At 46.3% G+C, this 24,127-nt stretch overlaps 1 protein-coding gene across 1 annotated transcript in view; it reads left to right on the top strand.

The window, feature by feature from the left end:
• Positions 1–24,127, top strand: part of ZC3H18 (zinc finger CCCH-type containing 18) — a 537,339-nt gene that overhangs the window by 23,224 nt on the left and 489,988 nt on the right. The window contains exon 2 of the mRNA XM_085638957.1: positions 15,337–15,421. Within this exon, the coding sequence (XP_085495083.1) occupies positions 15,337–15,421 (85 nt within the window). The remainder of the gene's footprint in view (positions 1–15,336; positions 15,422–24,127) is intronic.

Genomic DNA, 24,127 nt, shown 5'->3' with positions numbered 1-24,127 from the left:
CACTAGAGCGCCGCCGCGGGACAAGACCCCACAGAAAGAGAGAAACAGTTAGGAATGTGTTAATAATATAGAAGGGAAGCCCAGAAGAGCATTGTAAAAGAGAACAGAAGAAAAGTAGAAAAAGCAAAATAGAAATTGATAAGCGACATTACGTAAGAAGAGGAATCTAACAATAATTAGATGTGAGGTAACCTAAGAGCATAAGGCATATCATACGCATATCAAAAGAGCCTAGACCAATATGCATGCGAGCAAATAGAATAATACAGCTATAATCAAACAATTAGGCGCCAAGGCACCCAAGTAACTGCAAAACCAGTTAAAAATATGCAATAAATTGTAACATGGAGAGCAATAAATACAGGAAGAAAAGAATAACATTATAAAGCAAAGAGTAACAGAAGGCAAAGTGAAAGGGAAAGGAAATAAGGTAAGAAGCGAATGAGAAAGATGAAAAAAGGCAATCAAATATTATAAGAACAGCAAAATATGTCAAAAATATAATGATGAATTAACAATAGAAACAAGACTCGCAAGGAACAGGAGTCTACAGTTAACTGCCAATAGGACTGGAGATAACTATTTCCACAGGAGGAAGAATTATTCAGTCCGCATCTGAAGGAGTTTTAAGAGGAGAGCGGGACTTATCTCTTTGCAAGTCTTGTGGGAATGTAGCGGCCGAAACCGATTGTAATGCAGATTTCCTATCCTCTTGTGAGCGATGAAGTCGTTCAAGATCCCTACCCCGAGGTCGAGGGCTACTGGGAGGGCGCCTGCTACGATCTGACATTGGAGTAGAAGACTTAGAGGGTGAATGGGACGGGATTTGCTGTGAAGAGGTAGTGAGAACCTCCATATCTTGAGGTTGAAGGCAGTCCAAAAATTGCTGAAGATGTTCTGGATCAAAAAAGTCCTTAGAGACTCCATCTTTGGTAACGCGAAAACGTGCAGGTTCAAATAGACCATACTTGATGTCTAACTGACGTAATTGAGGTCGCATGGAGAGAAAGGCCTTCCGCCGCTCATTGGTTTCTTTGGAGAAATCGGCTGCCATATGGATGCGGTGGCCTTCGAAAGAGAAGGAACCTTGAAGCCGAGCAGCAGACAGTAATTGTCTAGTTTGTTCATGTTGAAGAAAACAGGCAATGATCGGCCGTGGGCGCGCAGCAGGATCACCACGTGGAGGACCAATTCTATGAGCCCGCTGTATCTCCAGAGGTGGAGTGAAAGAAATACCAGTCATCTTTGGAAGTATACGACACAGAAATGCACTGGAACTCGGCCCTTCAATGCGCTCTGGAAAACCAAAAAACGAACGTTGTCCCTCCTACTTCTGTCCTCCAAATCAATAAGTTTGCTGTGGAAGAATAAGAGGTCTCGGTCTTTGTTGGGAAGAGAGTCCAAACGGTTCTCCACTGTCTGAACTCTAGAGTCAAGGGATTCAATCTTCGCATGAAAGCTGGTGAATTCTGTTTTAATTGATGTAGTCTCCTCAGCTAATGATGTAATTGTAAGGTTCATGTCATCCAATCGACGACTAACCTCAGATATTTCATGCAGAATACGTTGTAGAGTTGCCGCCGACGCCTGCCCCCCATTAGAGGTCGAAGCCGGGGGTGAAACGGAAGGGGAGGAGGCATTACCTTTTATTGGCATGTTGGTGGACTGCTTAAGAGCTTCTGCAAAAAGAAGTGGCTTAGAAGACTTATTTCCTTGCTTAGGAGCAGGCATTTGAGGAGAATATTTGACAGAAACTTTGAAAATGCGTGAAGGCGTCTTGCCGTTAGACAATGCTTATATATGATCACAAAAAATATAGTGAAGTACCAGGACATACAATAGCTGTTGGTGTATGGTGATAAAATATCGCAATTCCAGACACTAAAATGCAAAAATACATCACATGGAGAGGAAATCACTGCTTAGTGATCCCCAAAACCATAAGCATAGAATTAGTACATTTATGAATATAGTGTAACTGTCACGATGCTCAAAGGCGCATAAATAGAACTGAGATATGATGAAACAACATATGCGCGCTTATGACAATAGTAACCACAGTTGTATTTACAAAGTGACCAGAACTGCAAAATACAGGGGAATCATGGCCCATATCAGGGTAGAGAATACACAGCCTGACTGAAAAGATTAACGAGAACACTATAATGACATTGAAATAAGGCACGCCATTATGTGAGTCACCCAAATTGCGCTAAAAAGAGTCATTTCCATGCAGCACCAGTCGTTATCAAAGTCGAAGGGCGCAAAACTGCAACTGTAACAAAGGTGAGGCCACTCATAGAAGGGTGAAAAAGTTAAGTTTGGAAGTTCAGTGTTGAGTGACGAATCGTGAATTGTACTTGCTAGAGGATCACTAACTTTGCAGAGGGTGAGGCGCAAAATGACTGGCTGAAGTGAATGACATAAGCGCCACAACGAGATTGTAAAAGGAGTTAGTCCTACCAGTAGTAGACCATCAGCATAACAAGAACCGTGACTCCTGTCAGGCAATATTTCTGAGGAGAATAATGCAGCAGAGAAAATTGAAGGAGGCGCGGCTTCATGAGGAGGCAGGTATTCAACAGTAATAGCGAAGGCGTGACTTCACGAGGAAGGCGCTTGACAACAGCAGCGAAGGCGCGGCCTCATGAGGAGGCGGGCGCTCGGCATCCACAAGAAAGGCACGACCTCATAAGGAAGCGAGCACTCCTCAGCAACCACAAAGGCGCGGCCTCATGAGGGGGCAGGCACTCTCCATGGGCAACAGAGGCGCGGCTTCAGGGAGGAAGATGAGGCGGCCGAAGGAAGTACGTCAGGCGGGCTGCGTCGGACATGCAGCGCCACACAACCTCGTCGAGACGATCAACACCAGGAAGACTTCGCCGTTACATCTCTGGAACACGCTCAAATCGTGCCCACCACCTTCCGGCAGCCGCAGGGCACGTGAAGAGGACTTCAAAGCCGATATGGGGTAAAATATTTCCGTTAAGAACCCATCCCGCGGCGGAGCTCACTCGTCAGGCGGCCATCTTCCTGCGTGGCCAGACCACGCCCCCCCTCAACTCGCTTTTAAAAAAATTATCCCTTACACATTTCTTTTTTTAGTCCTGGATCCAACTCTAATCTGTAAGTAAAAAGGGAAAGAAAGTGCCCATGTCATTTTGTGGGTACATGCATGCTTGGTGCACATACCTACAAAATGACATGGGTGGCCGTGTCATATCATGTTTTTTTAGGTCTCGCGCCTGCGTTGCTGTGTGTAGAAAATGTACCTAGGAATCGCACACGCTTGTGCGTGTGCTTTTCCTTTTGTGGCACGCTATTGGGTTTTGCGTGCGTCTTTTTATCAAAGAGAGCACGCAATTGGCCAAAGCCGGGCGGATTGCTCCGCCCCTGGCCTATTGTTGTCGATTACGTGTACCGGCCGTCATGTGGTTTCAATTATCGTCCCCAGACACGGGCGTGATAATTGAAACCACATGGCTCGCTGTGGCGCGCGCGCGCACCACTCGCGGGTTTCTTCTTTTTTGGATCCATTTCCCAGTGACTATCTGTTTTACACAAACTATTTTTCTCTGGAAGGTGGACAGGATAGCGTCAATGATCTGGTATTCATCTGCTATCAAACTAGACAAAATTATTACTTATTGGAGAATACATTTTGAATGAGTATGAAAGGCTGAATGTGCCCTATTTTCTATAGTGCTGGGTAAGTTTGTATTTACGGTTTATAAAAGTCAAAATAGCCTGAAAATAATGCCACAGAACGTGCCACATAATTTGTCATTAACTGCTTAATATAAAACATTATTTGCCTCCGCATTGATGCACAATTTAGTCGGTTCTGTTTAATAATATTTACCTTCGAGGCTACACAATTCCGGTAGCCCAGACTATTCCCCACTTCCCTCTTTCTACCCTATACCTTTCTTGTCTCTAAACTTGTTTGCCACTGCCACGTTCATATCCCGTTTATCCCTTAAAGCTTTGAATGTGGCTTTGCACACGTTATGCCCTATAAAATCCCCAAAGAAGACGCAGTATCAGCTGGGCTTCTGGTCCGGGTCGGACTGAGACAGAAAATAGGCCTGGGCACTAAAATAAATTAGATAGCTGTAAAAGTGGCCAAAGTTTGCACATTGGTGCGAGGTTGAACTTGTAAAAACACGCTGTGTTATGTGTATGCAAGGTATGGAAGACTGCAGGGATGTGAGCTTGCTTCAGGCAATGTTTGTTTTAATTGCAGTCAAATCATTTATATAGCGCTTCCCAGCCCTGGCAAGGCGCTAGCAAAAGCATTTTGAGGACAAGTGGTTGCAAATTACTCTGTGGTCGGTTCCAGAGATCATATCTACTTCACCTGTCTGGAAGCAGCACAGAACTCCCCCCCCCCCCCCCCCCCCCCCCCCCCCGCCCCAGTTATTTAATACCAGCATTACTGAACACACGCGTCCTGAGAGAGCTCTGTTTATAGTATTTGTATTTGGTTTCCAGTAGTACCCCTGCAGCTAGGGTCCCCTCCTCCTTTGCGGCCCTCTACACCTGTATCAGGTGCTCCCCCTCTACCCTCCACTGCTCAGCCACCTTTGACCTCAGCCCTCGTACACGGGGCAGTGGGCATGATCTCACCCAGCCCTCCCACCACAGCAGAGTGATCTCTCTCACAACTTTCCCCACTCCCCCGGGCCTGCCAGCTGTGCCCAGCCAGGATGGCACCCACTCACCCTATGACATAGGCCAGGATGCCGAGCTGCACCAGCCTGTTCATCAGCCCCACCTTCCGGCTATTGATCAGCACGATCCGGGGGGTGTCGTACTTAAAGACGAAGCCGTAGAGCTGCACGAGGAGCCCCCGCCCGGCGGTCATATGATTAGGCTGAGCTCCGCGCAAGGAGGCCGCCCCGGGAGGAGGGCCGGGAACTTCCATACACCGCGACCTCACCGCAGGGACCAGGGGAGCGACCACGCGGCGTCCTGTGGGGTAAAACACCGTTACACGGAGCAAGAGGGGGCGGAGCGGGCACTGCACCGGGCGAACTTCCACACACGCACACCCACCTTTCATGAGGTTGCAACTGTTGTCTTAGTAGAATGGCGGTTGTTTGTTCATATCTTGAGACTATAGGAGGAAGGGTCGTTGCTTGTACCTGGCTAGAATTTTGGATAAAATGCTCTGTTATGTTTGGCAACATGACAAGCGTGTGTGCTTGCTTTAAGTAAACTTATAAGAATAGTTTAGAGTACTTCCTTTATTTTCCATTTCAAGTGGGAGAAAGTACTAGCATTTGCGGATTTTTTCCCCCTTCATTTAGTTTACTGGCCTTGACATGAAAGCGTTGGCTGTGTTGATAACTTGCTGGCTGGGCCGGGTCAACATAATAATGGCCACATGCAGGGTCGGATTGGTAACTCGGGCAATGCATGAGAGGGCCGGTATCAGACTTCCAGATGTGCTCTCCCATGTGTGCTTCCTCCCACTTCCCTCCGTCATGTGCTCACCCTGTCTGCTTCCTCCCCACTTCCCTCTGTGATGTGCTCACCCATGTGTACTCCTCCCCACTACACTCTGTAATGTGCTCACCCATGTGTACTCCTCCCCACTACACTCCGTAATGTGCTCACCCATATGTACTCCTCCCCACTTCCCTCCATGATGTGCTCCCCCTTGTGTGCTCCCTCCCCACTTCCCTCCGTGATGTGCTCCCCCATGTGTACTCCTCCCCACTTCCCTCTATGATGTGCTCACCCTGTGTGCTTCCTCCCACTTTCCTCCGTCATGTGCTCACCCATGTGTGCTTCCTCCCCACTTCCCTCCGTCATGTGCTCACCCTGTGTGCTTCCTCCCCACTTCCCTTCGTGATGTGCTCACCCTTGTTTGCTTCCTCCCCACTTCCCTCCGTGATGTGCTCACCCATGTGTGCTTCCTCCCACTTCCCTCCATCATGTGCTCACCCTGTGTGCTTCCTCCCCACTTCCCTCCGTGATGTGCTCACCCTTGTTTGCTTCCTCTCCACTGTCCCTCCTCGCCCTTCATCCTGCACCTCCAAGTCCGACCCCCCTCTCTAGCATCTCCTCTCCTGTACCAGGGCACAGACTTACACCTCACATCCTCTCCTCTCTTCCCATTTGCTTCATTTCCCACAAAATTGGATTTGCTTCAAGTAAATAAAAGGCATTGTCATTTACAATGCCAATACCTCAAACTCTAGTAAATACGAGACCTATTGCATTACAAATGCTTGTCTTTTTGTATTCTTCCTTAGTCTATCTGCAGAGCATCGGGATGCTGTTCAGCATTGCTAAAAACCATTGGCAAAGCCAATTGTTCCCAAATTCGAGACCTTTTGACTTTGTCATACTTCATTATAGGATATGAGAGCACCTTGAAATACATGTGTTCAAGAAAAGCACTATAAGAAATTGAATTAGTTGATGTAGGTGACTACCCACCTCAAGGAATAATCACAACCCTTCTTAGGGTGAACCCTTAAAGTCACTAAATTAACCTGTGCTCAGCCCCCTGTTAGTTATTATTATTATTATTATTATTAATTTATAAAGCGCCCAAATCACCCCATCAGGGTATCTCCGCGCTAAGACTGCCATAATCATCCAAGGAGAGACAAATCAGAACAGTGTAGTTTTCAACAGCTTTGTAAACACCAGATAGTCCGTACATTGATGTAAATGGATGGGGAGTTGATTCCAATAGAGTGGGGCTAGGTGGTAGAAGGCTTTGCCACACAATCGGGTTTTTTTTTTAAGCACGGGATATGGAGAAGTGCTTTAGACCCAGAACGGAGGGGCCTGGAAGGCAAATAACTGACAAATTTGTCGTTTAGGTAACTGGGACCCAAGTTTTTTTATAGATTTGCAAGCAATACAGCAGATCTTAAATTTGATCCTCTTCCACACCGGTAACCAGTGCAGTTTTTGAAGAAGGGGAAGAGACGCTGTTCTAGGGGGGGGCATTGGCCACCAGGCGGGCCGCAGTGATCTGGACTACCTGCAGTGTGTTTAAGGAGCATTCATTAGCTGAAATCAGCAAAGCGTTGCAGTAATCCAAACGACTTAATACTAAAGCCTGAATCAGGGTTTTCCATGTGGGAAGTGGCAAGAAAGGGAAGACTCTTCTAAGAAGACTAAGGTTGTGGAAACATGCTCCAGCGGTAGAGGTGATATGCTCCCCCAATGTTAGTTTGTGGTCTATTCGGTCTCCTAGGTTTTTTACCACCTGTTTCGGACTTGGGGCAGAGCCTAGTTCCTCTGGCCACCATCTAGGGGTCCACCTTACCGTTGCCTCTCCGAACAGCATTATTTCTGATTTTCCTGCATTGAGCTGAAGAAAATTCTCTCATCCAGTCCGCGATGACTTTCATACCCTCTGAGAAGGTGGTCTGAATGTTGGAATTGGCTTTGTCAAAGGAGCGTAGAAGTTGGGTGTCATCAGCGTAGGATATAGGGATGAATCCCAACTTCCTCAGTCGTCCCGCCAAGGGAGTAACATAAATGTTGAATTAAGTAGGGCTCAAACAGGAGCCTTGTGGTACTCCCTTGGTCACTTTGGTGGTCTGCGAGCAGAAGGGGCCCAGGTTATAGACAATGGCTATTTCCGCCCCCCCTCCCCACCACCCTATGTGGTCTGTCCAGTTTTTGGATGTTATAGCCATCTGGAAGTGTCACTGCAATTGCGGGGTTAGAGCAGGGCGTGTGGAGGAAAGCAGATCCCAAATATTGACTGCATGTTTGGGCAAAGATCGGACATTAGCCAAAAGACAGTTCCAACCTCCGTTGTTGTGGAGGATCTGGGGAGAGCATTTCTTATCACTGGTGCAGTGGGGTTTATTTATTCCCGGATCAGTAGTAGGGTATATAAATCTGGGGCTGTGGTTGTTCCATACTTTGGAATCTGCAGGATCTACATGAGAAAGGTCCTACTGCTTCTGCGGATGTGATGCATGCCGTATTTCCAGTGTGTCTAGAGGAATAATAGTCTTTAATCTTGACCAGCTCCCGACTAGTGTAGGTACGGAAAACATCATTCCTATTTGTTGGATTTGGGGCCAAAGTGGTAGGGGTTCCTGCTCCTGGCGACGTCCAGGCCTGGACGGGCGCAGACGGGCTTGGCATCAGTTTATGTAGAGAGTTGGGCAGCTAGACATTGTAACCTCAATCCTGGTATCCGGCGGAAGTGCTCGTGGGTCACTTCCGATGGGTGGCACCTCCCTCCACACAAACGGATCAATCCGCGGTGGACCAGGGAGGGACACAAATTAATTACGGTGCATACAGGTGACCGAGCAGGTTGGCTTAAATTAAGGCTTGGTATAAAGTATTTATTCAGTACCCAAAAATATAATAAAGCAAAACGAAAATGACAAAAGGCCAATAAGAGGAACCAGACATATGAACTTTTTAAGTAGGAATAGCGCCAGTACTCATAAAGGGCCCATAATTGTCAATGGTCACAGTAGACTGGGACCTAGGCGCAATTTGAGAATTACTGCGATGGAGCGCGGGTCAGATACACCAACCAGGTTCATCCTGGTCAAATATTTTACCTTCTGACTAAGTGCACCACAAAAGTAAATTTCTAAAGCCCCCAGGACCTCAGGGAAGGCACTTGGAAGATTGCAAGATGTCAAGTAGAGGCCATACAGCATGGTCTAGCCCAGGTCCAGTTGCCACTGGTCAGCTAGGCAGTTGCAGGACAAGCTTGCTGTTGCCCTTTAACTTTAACAGGAGGTCAGCCTTATGGCCTTGGAGTTCAGTCCTTTGTCCTGGGTGCAAGAGAAAGCAGGTGGAATCTTTCAGGAAGCACAATCAAAATGAATTAAGAGTTTGTGTTTTATAATGGACGGATGCATGGATGAATGCAAGAATGAGTCTGTGGGTGGATGCGTGGGGGCAAGAATGAGTGACAGAGTGCATGTATAAATGATCTGCTGAGTACCTAAACTTTTAAGATACTCAACATGCACTTTGAGTCATAATCTTGACCTAATGGTATTGATAGTGAAGTTTAAAGCTCAGCCCTTCTTTTTGTGCAGAGATTCATCACTCACTTGATATGACCAAAATCTTACACTATTTTCTTGAGAAAAAACAAAAGGGATCTGAAAATCTAAAACTGAAATCCGCCAAATCAATATGAATGGGTCTGTATGTGCAATCACTCTTGTAAGGTAGATGGTTTCTTGCATATTCATGTGCCAGTAGAAGGCTTAGAAACCCAGTCATGGGAAGCCAAGAGCTAATTACACAATCAAATATGCTGCTACTGGGAACGTGCCCATTAAAGAGTCCTGGGCTGTCCACTTCTTTACCTTGTTATGTTATAGTAATCTATTAAGCGTATGAATACCGAAATGTGTCTTGGTGCTAGCTATCCTGAGCAATAGATCCAGCCCTAGTTAATAAATAACCAAGTTTTAAGATTTTTCCTGAAGGCAGTCAGTGTGGGCGAAGCCCTTATATGGGTTGGTAAGCTGTTCCATAGTTTAATGAATCCTGCATGGAAGCTTCTGCCTCCCCAGTTAGTCTTTCGGATTCTGGGAAGCATCATAAGATTGGCCCAGGGCGAGCAAAGGAGTATGTTGGGAGAGTACCTTTTCAACGACTAACTTAGGAACTGAGGACCTATATTGTGAAGCGCCTTATAGGTAATGCATAAGGCTTTACATTTAATCAGACTTCTTACAGGAAGCCAATTTTACTATCCTTGGACACTGAGTAGAACTGGGGAATGCCTAGAATAAGTCTGGCCGCTGCATTCTGTGCCGTTTGAAGTTTAAGATGTTTTTCCTGCATGTTCAGGTAGAGACATTTGCAGTAATCTAACTTTGATAAGATTAAGGTAGTAATTACTGTCTTTTTAGTCTGAGCCGGGATCAAAGGCAAGATTTTCTTTGCGGCCCAAAGTTTTTCTTCAGTGTTCACTCCAAAGTTTTTTGCTTTGATCACCAGCAAGGGCAAAGGGTCCATCTCAACCCGCCCACCAAACTGGGGACAATATTGGAGAAATGTTTCTGAAAAGGATTACCTCTGTCCTATCAGAGTTCAATCTTTGGCAGTGTGAGCTCAACCAAGACCTAACTGCTAGCATGCAATTGTGGAGTTGGGTTGCAATATTGTTGCCATTTCTAAAGGCTGACAGAACAACCTGGGTATCGTCCGTGTAAGAGGTCCGAGAAAGACCAAATGATCTGATAAGATTGGGCAGTTCTGTAGCTTGTATATTAAATTGTGTGGGTCTGATAGAAGAGCCCTGTGATAGTCCACAAGGAAGTGAGAAGAGAGGATTTATAACGGCCCGAGGCCACGGATTGTAGTCTTCCAGAAAGGAAGGAAGGATGTGATCAGTGTTAGGGCTTTCTCTTCAATACCTAAAGCGCTTAGGTGGCTAATCAACACCATGTGGTCGACTGTGTCAGATGCGCCGACCCCTCCCTCCCCCCCACTATCAGGTACTGTTCTGATTTCCTCTGTGGTTTTGGTAACTGCCATGAACGAGAGGTAAAACAGAGGCCTTTGTCCAGGTAACTGGGAAGATTCCAGTGTTAAACATAACGTTAAAGATAGACGAGAGGCTGCTGCTTTTAATTTCAAGGACCAGTTTAGGAGCCGACGGAGGTCATGTGTCGGGGCAGAATTCGTGAGTGTGATTATGGCGCTAATCAGGTCTCTAGTGACCGTGACTAATTCAGAGAACGAGGGAGGACTTGAAATGGCTAGGGATCAACTACAGGAGCGATGTTGCGGGTGGACTCTTTAAAATTAGAATAGATTTGTTCCACCTTATCCTGAAAATTAGAAGCTAACGTATCACAGAAAGTTTGAGAATGATTACTCACCGTATTGCTGAGCAGAGAGGAGACCTTGGATATTACTTGAACGAGCTCTTTGGTGGAATTTTTGGCTCTGTCAATTTTGAGTGTAATACTGACTTTTTAGGTCTCGCCAGAGCCAGCGCATGCGCTGCTCTGCGAGACATTTAGTATTGGGGTTTTCAAAGTGCTACCAAGACGCTTTTGCTGGCCTCAAGCTTGCAGTTATGCGCGCGTGCACGCACGCAGCCGCCATCTGCCTCCCTTCCAGCGCGATCACTTTCACTTTGAAACGTTGTTTTAATTTTCGGCGCGCCATGCGCGCTTTGTTTCTGCGCTTGTGCTTGTTTTTTTCTTTTCGGCGATCTCAATTCCTCCCCCGTGCCACTTTCACTTTGAAACTTTGTTTTAATATTCGGCGCGCCATGCACGCTTTCAGTTAATGTGCTTGTGCTTGTTTTTTTTTCCTTTTCGCCGATCTCAATTCCTCCCCCGTAGCCACTTTCACTTTGAAACTTTGTTTTCATTTTCGGCGTGCCATGCACGCTTTCAGTTTCCGTGCTTGTTTTTTTTTTTTCTTTTCACCGATCTCAATTTCTCCCGCATAGCCAACCATCTGTTTACTTCCATTCCTCTTCCTGTAGTCACTTCACTTCCATCTGCCGTGACTCCCCCTCATCTCTTTTCACATGTATTGCTCTCCCTTGTGCTTCTCTTTCCTTTTCTTTGTCCACTTCCATCCCACCCCCCGGTCACTCATCTAAACCCAAATTCTTCGGTTATGTTTAATCCCATTCCATCTCGGGCACTTGTGCTTCTTTTTTTCTTTTTGCCGATGTCAATTCCTCCCCCGTAGCCGCTTTAACTTTGAATATTCGTTTTAATTTTTTGGCCCGCCATGCACGATTTCAGTTTTCGTGCTTGTTTTTTTCTTTTCGCCAATCTCAATTCCTCCCCCGTAGCCCAATTCTTCTGTTATGTTTAATCCCATTCTATCTTACCGAAACTTCCCCTGTCTTCACCTTTACTCGCATTCCGTTCCCGTCAGACTAAATTCTCCCCTCATACTGATCTAGCAGTCCTCTCTCCGCCATCTAGGCTTCAGTTCTATCGCCACTCTCGTTCACTGACTGTACTTTCTCTCCCAGGAGTTGAGTTCCTTGAATTAAGTGAGCGGTCATGTGGACGCTATCTGCCAGACCAGGGGCTGTGGATTCTAAAACCCCACGGTGAAATTAAGTCCTCACAGCACCCTCGTGAGCCTTCCGCCCCCTCCCGCGTGCACGAGCTGACCCGCTGGTGACTCACATGCCGCACACTCCCTGACCCTCGGCCGGTCATGCTCTGAGCCGACACGCGCGCCTTTATTCCCTCATTCTACCAGAGCTGCACTGTCTTCACAGCCGGGTGATTGACGCTGTAAGGACTTCCCCACGGAGAATGCCTTTGAGGGCCCCAACCGATCACCGCCGCCTCTGGCGGTGTCTAGTTACACTGGGCTGTACACCCCGCTCAGCTGCCACGTTGTATTGGTGACCCTTCTTTAGTTCAAGGCCTCTATTTCTTAGCATGCATGAAGCAGACACTACTATTTCTTTAGGCGTTTTTTAAAGCACCTTTTGTAGATTTATACAGTTTAAGTGCCAGGTCGTTCATAACAATACATTATCCCATCTTGGCTTTGGGGATTGATGCTCCACTGTGGAGGTGCACGTGTGTTCTTTTACATCTAAACCAGCGCACGGTGTACATTTCTCAGCAATCCCCATACAGAAAAGGGTACCTGCCCCGGCTGCCTTCATTCATTCATTAATTCAATCATTCATAGCACTGGGCTACCGCAGTGTAAAAGGAAGGCACTGCATGAAGGCAACAATAAGGGTGAAGGGCGCAATTCATTTGCGGTACAAGACAAATATTAGCTGCCATATTTGCTTGTAAGATAATCTTGTGTAAACATCAATTCAGGGTTGTCAAGTCGAGCAATGTTTTTCCCTGACAGTTACCACATTGGTTTACAAAAATGGTCAAATGTAACAAGAGAGTAGTCTCTTCACAAAAACTAAAGTAAAAATTATCGGCACCATAAAGAGGATGTGACGTGTTGCCTTATTTTATGTGTGCATCAGCAAGTAGTCGATCGCTACAACAGGCAGACTTATCAACAAGTAATTTCTCATACGTTCTACCAAAACTAAATAGATTGTGCCCACACCTATGTAGCAGGTTAAAGAAGAGCTTTTGGGAAACTGCACTTAGCATCCATACATTTAACAGAGCAGACTAAGTTGGTGGTTTTATATTCTTCAATTGAAGACATGGCATTATAATATAATGTTTTGTTATATAAATACATTTAGTTAACTAAGGCAACCTGGAGAGTTGTTTCACATTCATTTCTAGCTTCATTCTTTAAAATAAGCAACACTGGCTACCAAAAATAGTTTTAATGAGTGTGATTCACATTCCAATTGTAATTAGTATATTGGCATTATATAGAATGTTAACACACATTACAGCTCCTCATGGGAACAGTCCAGCCTAGGCTGCCAAGCCAGGTCCTTATTGGACCGTAAACAAGCATCTTGGGACCAGTTGGGGTTTCGCCTCTCATCAGTCATGCTAGCTTTAATCCAGTGACACTATGAGCAAGGGATCCACGTCTCGCCTTTTGGACCTTATAAGTGTTTAGCCATGCAACAGTTGATGTTGTTCCACCAAGGATATTGTGCTGCATAACTACATACTTATAAGGTCCCAAAAGCGAGACCTATTGGCTATGCCAATGCTTGTTTCCTTACTGATGAGGGTTTTATATTTGGATAGTGAGGACTTCTACACCAGATGCTATCTCTTGTTGTATTGTGCCCGCCAGCGCCTTTCCTGTCTTCTGCAATTTTGTTTTTCGAGTCTGAGTGCCTCAGAAAACCATGGTGCTAATGAAATTTCCCTTTTGTTGGAGACTTTTTTGTATAGGGCTAGCTTATCTGCGGTGTCCTTTAGTCAGTTGTTAAAAAAGAGCAGAGGCCTGGTCAGAGTCTTCTGTTAGATCGGGTAAAGATTGCGACAGGTGCAGCCTAAGTATGTTATTGTCTATATCCTTCTTTGCGCATGTGCGTCCCCATGGATTGATTCCTAAGCTTAGATGATGAGACTGCGGGACATTGAGTTCCATAATAATGGCACAGTGGTCAGTCCAAACTAACGGTAGGATTTCCCTGATGAGTAGTAGTCTGAGAGAGTCCAAGCATGCTCAAGGTTTCTAGCAAAGATGATGTGCTTTTTTCCAATCCAGTCTCGAGGTGGAAATTGAAATCGCCCAAAATATGGAAGTCATTCTCCCAGGCGCAAGCCTCCAACAGAGAACTAAAGTTGTTGCGGAAGCTGCCGTTAGGCCCCAGAGGGCGATAGATTAACATGCCCTTAAAGGTAAAGAGATTAGTAATTTTTAAGTAAAAAAGAAAAGCTTCACAGTCTTGCGAGGGAACAGTTTCAAACGAGGCTGTGAACAAATCCCGATAAATAACTGCGAGTCCACCACCTCATTTGGTTGATCTATCCTGTCTATGCACCAAGAAGCTTGAGGGAACTGCTTTCAGAAGTCCGGGCCAGCGGGAGGATCTGCCCAGTTTTCCTTGATCGAAAGGTAAGTCCAGTTTCTGGGACTCAATACCTTGCAGTATTCTCTGAATTTGCTTTCCTAGCATATACTAATGTATTCTTTTTTTATGCATTGTGCTGCTTTTGGCATCTTTCTAGCATAACCTCTGTATTCTATTCATTGTTTGACTATAGTTGACAATCACTCAGTGAAGAACAATGTACAGTTACCTAGATTCCAGGATGGAAATGGTAACCGAAATCTGGAACCACCTTCCTCCCTGGCTTTAGCCAGATTTTAGTGATTTGTATACGTTAAATCGTTCAGCTGGGCCATCAAAATGAACCAAAATAGCGCCTTAAAAATAGAAAGTTGTGGGGCAATTCGTAGCTGGCTATCTTAGAAAGGCACTTTTTGTTCCTATTCAGCTTTAAGCAGCTCTATTGCCCCAATAGGTTTTTCACTTCCTTTTGCTTTTTCTTTTAAATGAATTGGATAATGATGGCTCAGCCACCCATATCCACATATAGTGTTTACTAATTATATGTGGCTTCAACCTGTGGTTAATGTAACCTGCTGATGTAGAGGGAGAGGAGTCTGTTTCTGTGCGTGTTTCTATGTCTGTATGCATTTGTGTGAGTGCCTAATAGTTAATGCTTTTTTTTTTTACACAAGACATCAACTCTTTGTAAAGCTCTGTGACCCTGCACATGAGAAGAACTGTTCATTGTTTGTGACTTCTTTGTTGATTCCCATGGTGGAGAACTAAGAATACAATGAACCTTTTCTTAAGGATACACTTTAACCCTAGTCTTAAACCAACAAATTGTTTGCTGTTAGAATATCTGGAGGTTTAATATTAAGTTTACACAATTTAGTCATTGTTATAATCCTTTCTGTGATTCACAGGATGATGACCTGGAAGAAGGTGAAGTTAAGGACCCCAGTGACAGGAAGGTGAGGCCACGGCTCACCTGTCGATTTTTCATGAAAGGTAACCGCACGTAGAACCAGAGCTTATTCAATGTGCTTTAAACTATCTATTATTATACATATAGAAATAACTTGGGTAAAATCAACACTGAACTAACTTAACAGCGGTTCTCGCCTTACTTTTATTAATTGTTGCGTCTAGGCGATAAACCACTGATAACTGCTAAATGCTTGTGTTAGAAATTTACATTTCGAGTGAGGATGACAGGAAGGAGAGAAGTGCCATTTCAGGTTGCTATAGAAGAACTCCTAATCAAATGATTTTCTGAACAGCCAGCCTTTATTCTTTTGTCCCAGGGGTTGGGATGTTGTTACAAAAACCACATCATATCTTAAAGTGAACTTCATCTGGGCAGTTGTGTAATAAGAAATTTGCTTTCTTAGTTAAGGTCAATTAGTAAGCATGGTTCAATCAATACATAGTTGCACAGAAAAACAATTGCATGTTCCTTATTTTTGTACTTGAACATTAAGCTTCACTCATCAAAAATAATTAAAAAATCTTCAAGTGTGCAAAGTGTACATCTGTTTTCACGTAAGCACTGGTGTATAGAAGTTAGTCTGAAATTTCGGTGCAGTGTAGGATTTGCTTTAGAAAGGTCATCATGTAGTGGTCTTTGATTCCTAGACTACCATTATATCAGGAACATGTATTCTCTTCCTTTCAGTTTGAGAGAGTTCACATCTTAAGGCAGTTCTAGTAATTGTTAGTATGGAATTAAACCTGGTCTGGGCTTTCTTCAGCACATCTATGAGTGGGCCCATACACAGTTGTTGACAAGATGTAGCATGGGTAGGAGTGACAAAGTTGTAAGTAGATACTTGTTATGGAGGAATAAGATACAGTTGAGAGACCACCTTTATTGAGTTTTGTAGCACCTACTCTTCACAAGGACCAATGATAATCCATATCTCGCAGCTTATATCACATGTATTGTTACACCATAGGACAAAGGGATTTTTTTAAATTTTATTTTAGCAACCACCTTTCTGCTTCCCAAATCCATTTTTATATGATTTCAGTATACCCACTATGGCAAAATCTGCATTTTTATATTTGCTTTCAATTCAGTGACAAGTGTATTGTTGCTACACAAATTGTCCCAGATCTTACTGTACTTCCCCATCACTTCCATATCTTTTCTGTGGGCATCAAAGCAATTCAGTTCAAGCCTATAGTAGTTTGATTTGATCAGTTATCTATTTGGACCCGCATTATTGCTGTTCCACAGTTTCTCGAACACCCAGTCCATTTTCTTTTTCATTTGTTACACCTCTGCGCAGGAGTCTCTTGTAATTTTCAGGGATTATTTTGAACTTTATACAATGGCACTTTAAGCTCTGCTGTCCTTGGTTGTGTTATTCACTTCTTTTAGCTCTGTGAGAACGTAATATGGCATTACATTAAGATATCAGACGTCTCTTTATCTCACTACAGTGCTCCAATTTTCATACTAGAGGTGAAATTGAGGTGGGTGTAAATGGAGTAGGAACTCGTTGGAAGGAGGAAAGTCTCAGGTGCTCTTTGAATACCTTGGGAGGTAGGGTTTAGTTGTTCAGGGCATGTGTCATTCTGGAGCAGTTATCACCCTTCAGCAAGAAAATATGCTGGGAACATCAGTGTATCCTTTCAAAGATATGTTTTCACCAACATTTGCGTTTTCCACAGCCATTTGCTACAGTGCTGACTCTAATATGAATAGGTGATCTGTGGTTAAGTAACATATTATATGCACTATATTGCTACCAGGCAGACTGGAAATCTCTAAGGTGCACTAAAGGCGCATATACACAAGTACAGGCACAAGGCAGCAGATAGCAGAGGTTCACTGGCATACTCTATCCGATGGAGGATGGGGCTGATAGGTGAGGTACACCCAGACTCCTCGCCGCACCTGATCAAGTTGCAAATAAGACAGGATTGCTGGGACTGTGTGGGTGCAACCCTGAGCAGCAGCGATTAACAGGGAGGAGGGCCCCTAACGGCTGGATAGGGGCCCCCTCTGAGACTGCTGGATTGCGGGCCAAAGGCTGACCATTCAAAGGAAGGTTTCTGAGATAACCGGGCAAATACGAAGGAAAAATGGGGAAGACGAGCAGAAGGAGAGATATCGACCACCCCCGCGCAGAGCTTGACAGATCTTTTGCGCCAGCCCCCTCCAACTCATGGCAAGATGACGCACAAGCAGCGCCCACGATGCAAGACATTCTGCAGGCCATAGTGGCCTAGAGGCTGGCCGTTGGGAACAAAATTGACACTGTCTGAGAGGAAATGGGTCTCCTAAGAGTCAACCATCGCTGGTTGGTGGAGCGAGTAACTGCAACGGAAACAGGTATGGAGGATCTGAAACCGATCTTAACCACAACTGTTGACAGGCTGAGGGAGGTGGAAGCACAAGTGAAGGTGCTTAAAATGAGGGCCGAAGATGCTGAAAACCGGTCCTGTTGCAACAATGTTCGATTCACAGGGTTTCCGGGGAAGATGAAAGGAAGGGACATGGCGACCTTCTTGGAAAAATTGTTCAGGGAGGAGGTGGCCCCGGAGGGCTTCTCCCCGTATTTTGTATTGGAGAGAGCTCATAGAGTACCTGCGAGGCCTCCTGCCCCTGGAGGACTGCCCCGATCAGTGGTGGCTTGCCTCTTGTTTTATAAGGACAGAGATCACATACTCGCACAGGCCCGACAGAAAGACACCCCCACCCCCCCTGGTGGTGGACAGTCGCTCGGTCAGATTCTTCGCTGATTTCTCTAGGGAGGTCCAACTGAAGCACTCATCGTTCCTAGTGGTCAAGAAGAAGCTGCGTCAAATGGAAGACCAGTAATCAATGCTCTTTCCGGCCAGACTAAGGGTAGAGACCTCTTCGGGTATCCGATTTTGTTTTTTAGCGCACCGCAGGAGGCATGGGAATGGGTTGATCAGCAGGTGCCCGGACATGCTCCTCTGGAACAATGGAAGAGGGGGACCACCCAGTATCGTGGAGAAAGTAATAAATATACTGCGGCCCCCTCTAGAGCCGAAAAGGAACGGGAGCAAGCCATGGCGGCAGCAGCATCCCTGAGCGCACCCGGCTCCAGTGGAGCATCTTCCCCTGCGAGAGAGGTTCCACGAGATTCGGACTCTGAACACAGCACCAGCACGATGGAGGGACCTAACGAATACATGCCGATAGTCACTTCTGCCAGGGCGGACGAGATCATTTGACACTCTCCCAGAATCGCAAGTACTGAGAAGGGATGAGCGGATGAGTGTAAGGGTGGGAAGACCCACATGAACAAACTCTGAATCGGGGGGGGGGCAGGAGGAGGGGAGGGGGGGTGGACCCCTAATGAGGATACTCATACTCTGTTCTATTCACTGAATGGGTAAGAAGTTGGAAGGACCACGACGAAGCCAGCAGATGCAAGGAAAGCAGGCTCTGCCCCATGAGATCAAAGTTTGGGCATTGTTTATGTATGTTTGGATGAGGAGTGTTTTGCTCGTTTGTCCTGGGGAAGGGGAGTTGGGGTTGTTATAGGTTTATACATAACGGGGTTGCAGACCAGACACTGAAAATGCAGCAGCCTAAGCCGTGCTCCTGCCTGCAGGTATGGGAAGCTCCACGCTGGATAGGCCCCCTGAGATTACACTTGACCCACAACAATGGCTGGTCCTCGACCTTATAGGATTATTTCATGGAACATCAGGGGGATGCATACTATGTCTAAACGGTATAAAATTATTTCCCACCTGCACAAACGGCGAGCTCACATAGCCCTACTTCAGGAGACCCACCTGTCTGCAAAGAAGGGGGAGGCTCTCAAGCATAGATGGCGAGGTCCATTATATTACACATTGTATTCCGCACTCGTCAAGGGGGCATTGATCTGGAATAGGGAGGGGGTCCCGTTCCAGTGTACTGGGGAGACGATTGACCCTGACGGCCGGTATGTGGCAGTAAAAAGCCGGCTAGATGGCCGGGATATAGCGGTCGTAAGCATATATGGCCCTAATTCAGATCAGGGGACATTCCTAGACAAGATTACAGGTATTTTAGCAGCCTATCTTCCGCACTCTGTAATTATTGGAGACGACTTTAACTGCATAGCTGATCCCTGTAAGGAAAAGAGGGACGCCCGCCTTTGAGGGACCCCGCAACAAATGGAATAGCGAGAGCATTCACGGATTGGCAGGGCAGATAGGGATTACTTTGACTCCTGGAGATGCCTTAACCCTGAGAGCAGGGATTTTTCCTTTTACTTCCCGGTGCATTATCTACACATTGGATTAGACACGTTCCTATGCTCCCCGGACTTACATACCCAGATCCAATCAGTAGAATACTTAATGCACACATTGTCGGACCTCAATCTGGCCCTCCTACACATGTGGTGGGGACATTTGCGCCGACAAATACCAATTTGGCACCACAAACCTGAGGCATTGGAGGACCAAGTGTTTCTTGAGGAAGTCAGAGAATGCATTGCGAACTACTTTACTGATAATGCAAACACGACTAACTCACAATTGAGAGTGGGATGCATTTAAAGTAGTACTCGGGGGCAAATGCTTTGCGACCTCTATTGGAGTGAAGCATTCACTCGAGACAGACCTTGAGACCGCAGACCAGGTACTTCGTACACTAGAGGTACAAAGACCAGGACATCCAGAGTTCAGGCATGCCTTACTAAATGCCAAGGAGGAGGTGGCCAAGCAAACGGAAAGGCTATGTAACTTTGACTATAAGAAATACATGGAACGCACATATGCAGAGCGTGACAGAACCGGATCACTGCTGGCCTTGGTGGCTAACCCAGCCCAGAGGGGCTCTCTGATACTTGAAATAGGGGACACTGAGGGACGTATACTATAGCAACAGGAAGAAATAAATCAGAGATTCCTGGTGTTCTATACCAACCTATACAGCACCCGATTGAGACCGGAAGAAGAAATAATTAGGGACTACCTGACCCCTATCCCACTCCCCACCCTGGAAATTGAGGAGGCGGATGCGCTGGGGGCCCCCATAGACATACAGGAGGTAAGAGCAGCGGTTAAGGGTCTGGCTTGGGGCAAAACACCCGGTACGGATGGTATCCCCATAGAGCTTTACGCTGCCTATATCGAAAAGCTAGCTCTGACTGGTAGATGTATTTGAGGCGGCACTTGAGGCGGGCCAACTTCCACCCAAGAGGCACTGATAGTCCCTCTCCTCAAAGCAGGTAAATCACCCATTGATTGCGCGGCATATAGGCCATTCTCTATGCTAAACCTAGATTTTAAAAATACTAAGCAAAATATTGGCAACGAGGCTCCAACCACTAATGATCGGCCTCATTCACCAGGGCCAGGCGGGATTCATCCCAGGACTTAATACGGCGCCTCATGGCATTAATGGTAAGGGGAAGCGAGATCGTGGGTGAGGAGGTCGTCTTCGTGTTAGATATGGAAAAGGCTTTTGACAGCCTGGTGTTGGAGTTTTTGTATGGTGTCCTGAATAAAATGGGGCTGGGACAAGGTTTCTCTAATTGGGCCAGATTGCTTTACACAAGGCTGGTTGCGCGGATTAGAACAGGCCAGACCATATCGGAACAATGCGCAGTGGATCGAGTGACATGACAGGGGTGCCCTTTTTCTCCACTGCTGTTCGCCTTGGCCGTGGAATCATTGGCCTCCTTGGCCCGCACAGAAGTACAACTCCGGGGGATTCAGCTTAGGAACAGTGTACACCATATAGCCCTCTATGCTGATCATCTCCTGCTCTACCTGGGGAGCGTGGGAGAAGACCTGCCAGGTGCTAAGGCATTTCTGGCAGAGTTTGGCGACATGTCCGGTTTAAAAATTAATTGGCAAAAGTTCAAACTTTTTCCACTGACAACTGACAGAATCCCCCCTGCCGGACTGGGGAATCTTAAATGGGAACCCAGTTGTATAGAATATTTAGGAGTTAAAATTTACCACTCCCACGCAGACTTATTCGAGGGGAACCTGGGGGTGGCTCTGAGGTCCCTGAAGGCCAGCACAGAGTTCTGGAGGGGTCTCCTGCTCTCCTTGGCAGGGAGAGTGGCCTTACTAAAAATGGTGGCACTAACGCTTCTATTTCTTTACGGTGCTCCCAATATGGATTCCCCCTAGGTGGCACATGGACTTACACTCATTAATGTCGACTTTCTTATGGAGCTCAGGCCGTAGACGGCTGGCCCTGAAAACAATGCAGCGCCCGTCTGTTGAGGGAGGGCTATCAGTCCCAAACTGAGCGATATTATATCGCTGCCCAATTACAGTGGTTGTCGCGGTGGGTGCGATACCAGCAGTCTCGGGTACAAGAGGCGGACCCACTTACGCCGGACCTGCATGCACTATGGAGAATATTGCTGAGAATAGACGGAGCCTCAGCGGAGGACTCCCGAGTCTGTGCAGGTGGCACGGCACTGTTGGAGACGCTGCCTCCGAATAACGCATACCCGGGTTCCCTACTCACCTGACCTACCCGTAACAGTATTGAGGGTGCCCCCCCCCCCCCGTGGTGCTCCATGGGAGGGTCTCCGTGACTAATTGTTAGCAAGGGCAACATGACTAGGAGACTTGTAAAGAGGCGGGGAGCTCATACCTTTCGAAGACTTCAGAGAGGGATATGATTTGCCCCACGTGCATTTCTTATTACATGCAAGGATCCTGGCGGCGATTCGTGCGCACTGGGGAACTGGAACGACTGAGCCTCCACACCAACCAACCTGCGGCTACGTGGGCACAACGAGGGGTAGGATTGAAGCACTTACATGCCTCTATGGGGCCCTGAGCGGGGACTCCTTACTACCACTGACTGCGTTATGGGATAGATATGCAGAGAATTTGAGTATCCGCCTGGAAGGCAAACCGTGGGAGAATATATTGGTAGGGATTTCTAGGGCTTCAAGAAATGCCCGATTCCGGCTAAGTAACTTTTTCATATTTCATAGGGCATACCACTCTCCAAGATGAATTAACAAATTCTTCCGGAGAGACGATGCGAAGTGCCCGAGATGTGGAGAGGTGGGAGCAGAACTCCTCCATATGCTCTGGGCATGTCCAGAATTATGGAACTATTGGACTATAATTTCTGCCTCCATTGGGGAGATAATCGAGAGACCAGTCCCATGCACCCCTGCACATTATCTCCTGGGATTATTTCCATGTGGGTCACTAGCAGGTTCTAAGACCTGGCCTTGATTTTAGCTAGATACGAAAAACAATGGTCCTGGACCAATCTCTCAAAGATAATTGCTTTTTACAGCACTAATCACTCAACAGTTCTGAGCATCCAAAAGATCAGCTCACGGTTGCATGAAAACATTTTGTTCAAGGACATAAGATGTGCAACAACCAATGATTTCAAAGAAGGCATGTATTTATTTATTTTGATTTTATTTTTTTATTTAACAGAATGAAATAAATCACTGAATTATAAGTGAAAACCAGAAGGGGTCAGAAACTGGGACGGTTGCTCCAAAAGAAACGTGCAAAGAAAGTGCTCAAGTGTGGAGAATTGAAAAGAAATTTAGAAGGGAAAAGAATTCCCAAAGGAAATCAAGGGGCATATATTTACAAAACTATATGTCGGACTGATAACAAATAAACAGTCTTCATAACCTGGCCAAACATAATGTGATATATGTATACTTTATCCTCATAATTCACAAAAGACCAAGAGATATATCTCCTGTAGTTGAGAGGGGGACACAAGGGGTTAGTGGTCCAAGTCTGATGGGGGATAGCGTCGACGTTTCGACCCGACTTGACGGCAAAAGATGGATACTTCAACCTCAGCCACGCGGGTCTGCCTCTGGACGGGGGACTGGATAAGGGGCAACCCTACAGAATAAAGGGGCAAATTACTAGATGACCTCAATGTGTTAGATACCGTAAAAAACCATGCCAATCTTACCCACCTCTGACGACTGTGGGTATGAATCACGCCATCTCCAGCGGGGAAATCCCCGCAGAGTAACCCAGAGCATCAGATTAGGGGTGGGGAGGAGGGACCGCATAACTGATCCAGAAATGCCTGATCTTAATCCTGGAGTAGCGTAGAAGGGTGGGAGTCATGAGAACCCAGCTAGAAGAAGGTAAGGCTCTCAGCAAACTCCATTTTGCAGCGTGAATCTTTCTGGATTCACTATGCTGTGCATTATTCCGCGATCTTGTGGTTGGGTCCGGATTCGTAGTCTTTTCTTTGTTTTTTTTTTTTTTTTTTTTTTTTGTAGCCCAGGTGGGCGTCGACGTACACCATTTGGTGCACCTCCCGTGACGTCGTCGTGCTTCCTGCGGAAGTCCCACCTTTGGGGCGCCATCTTCAGATTCTTTTTTCCGCCGTTGGGTCTGGATCGTCATCGGGAAGCTCCAGAATTACACTCGAAGGAAGAAGGAAGAAAAGCGAGTTTCGTCGATAGAAACACTAGAAGATATCAGGAAAGGAAAAGATTTCATCAGGAGCGCGAAGAAAGGAGGACCAGCGCCCTTTTCTTCGACGGCCTTGGAGAATGCACGCTCAGAGACCCTGAGCGCAATGGACAAGACGCCATTCAAGTTCTGCCCAAACTGCCACCACAAGTTCGCGCAGAGAGACCAGCATCCGGTCTGCAACCTCTGCCTACCGGTCGATCACCAGAGTATCGACTGCAACGCCTGCTCAGCCTTCGCGCCGAAGACACTCAGGGTGAGAGAGCGGCAGAGAAGGGCCAACGCCAGCAT

This window comes from Triturus cristatus, chromosome 12 (genome assembly GCF_964204655.1).
Source record: "Triturus cristatus chromosome 12, aTriCri1.1, whole genome shotgun sequence".
Taxonomy (NCBI): Eukaryota; Metazoa; Chordata; class Amphibia; order Caudata; family Salamandridae; genus Triturus; species Triturus cristatus.
The sequence above is the reverse complement of the archived record's forward strand: the minus strand, read 5'-3'. Positions and strand labels throughout refer to the sequence as shown.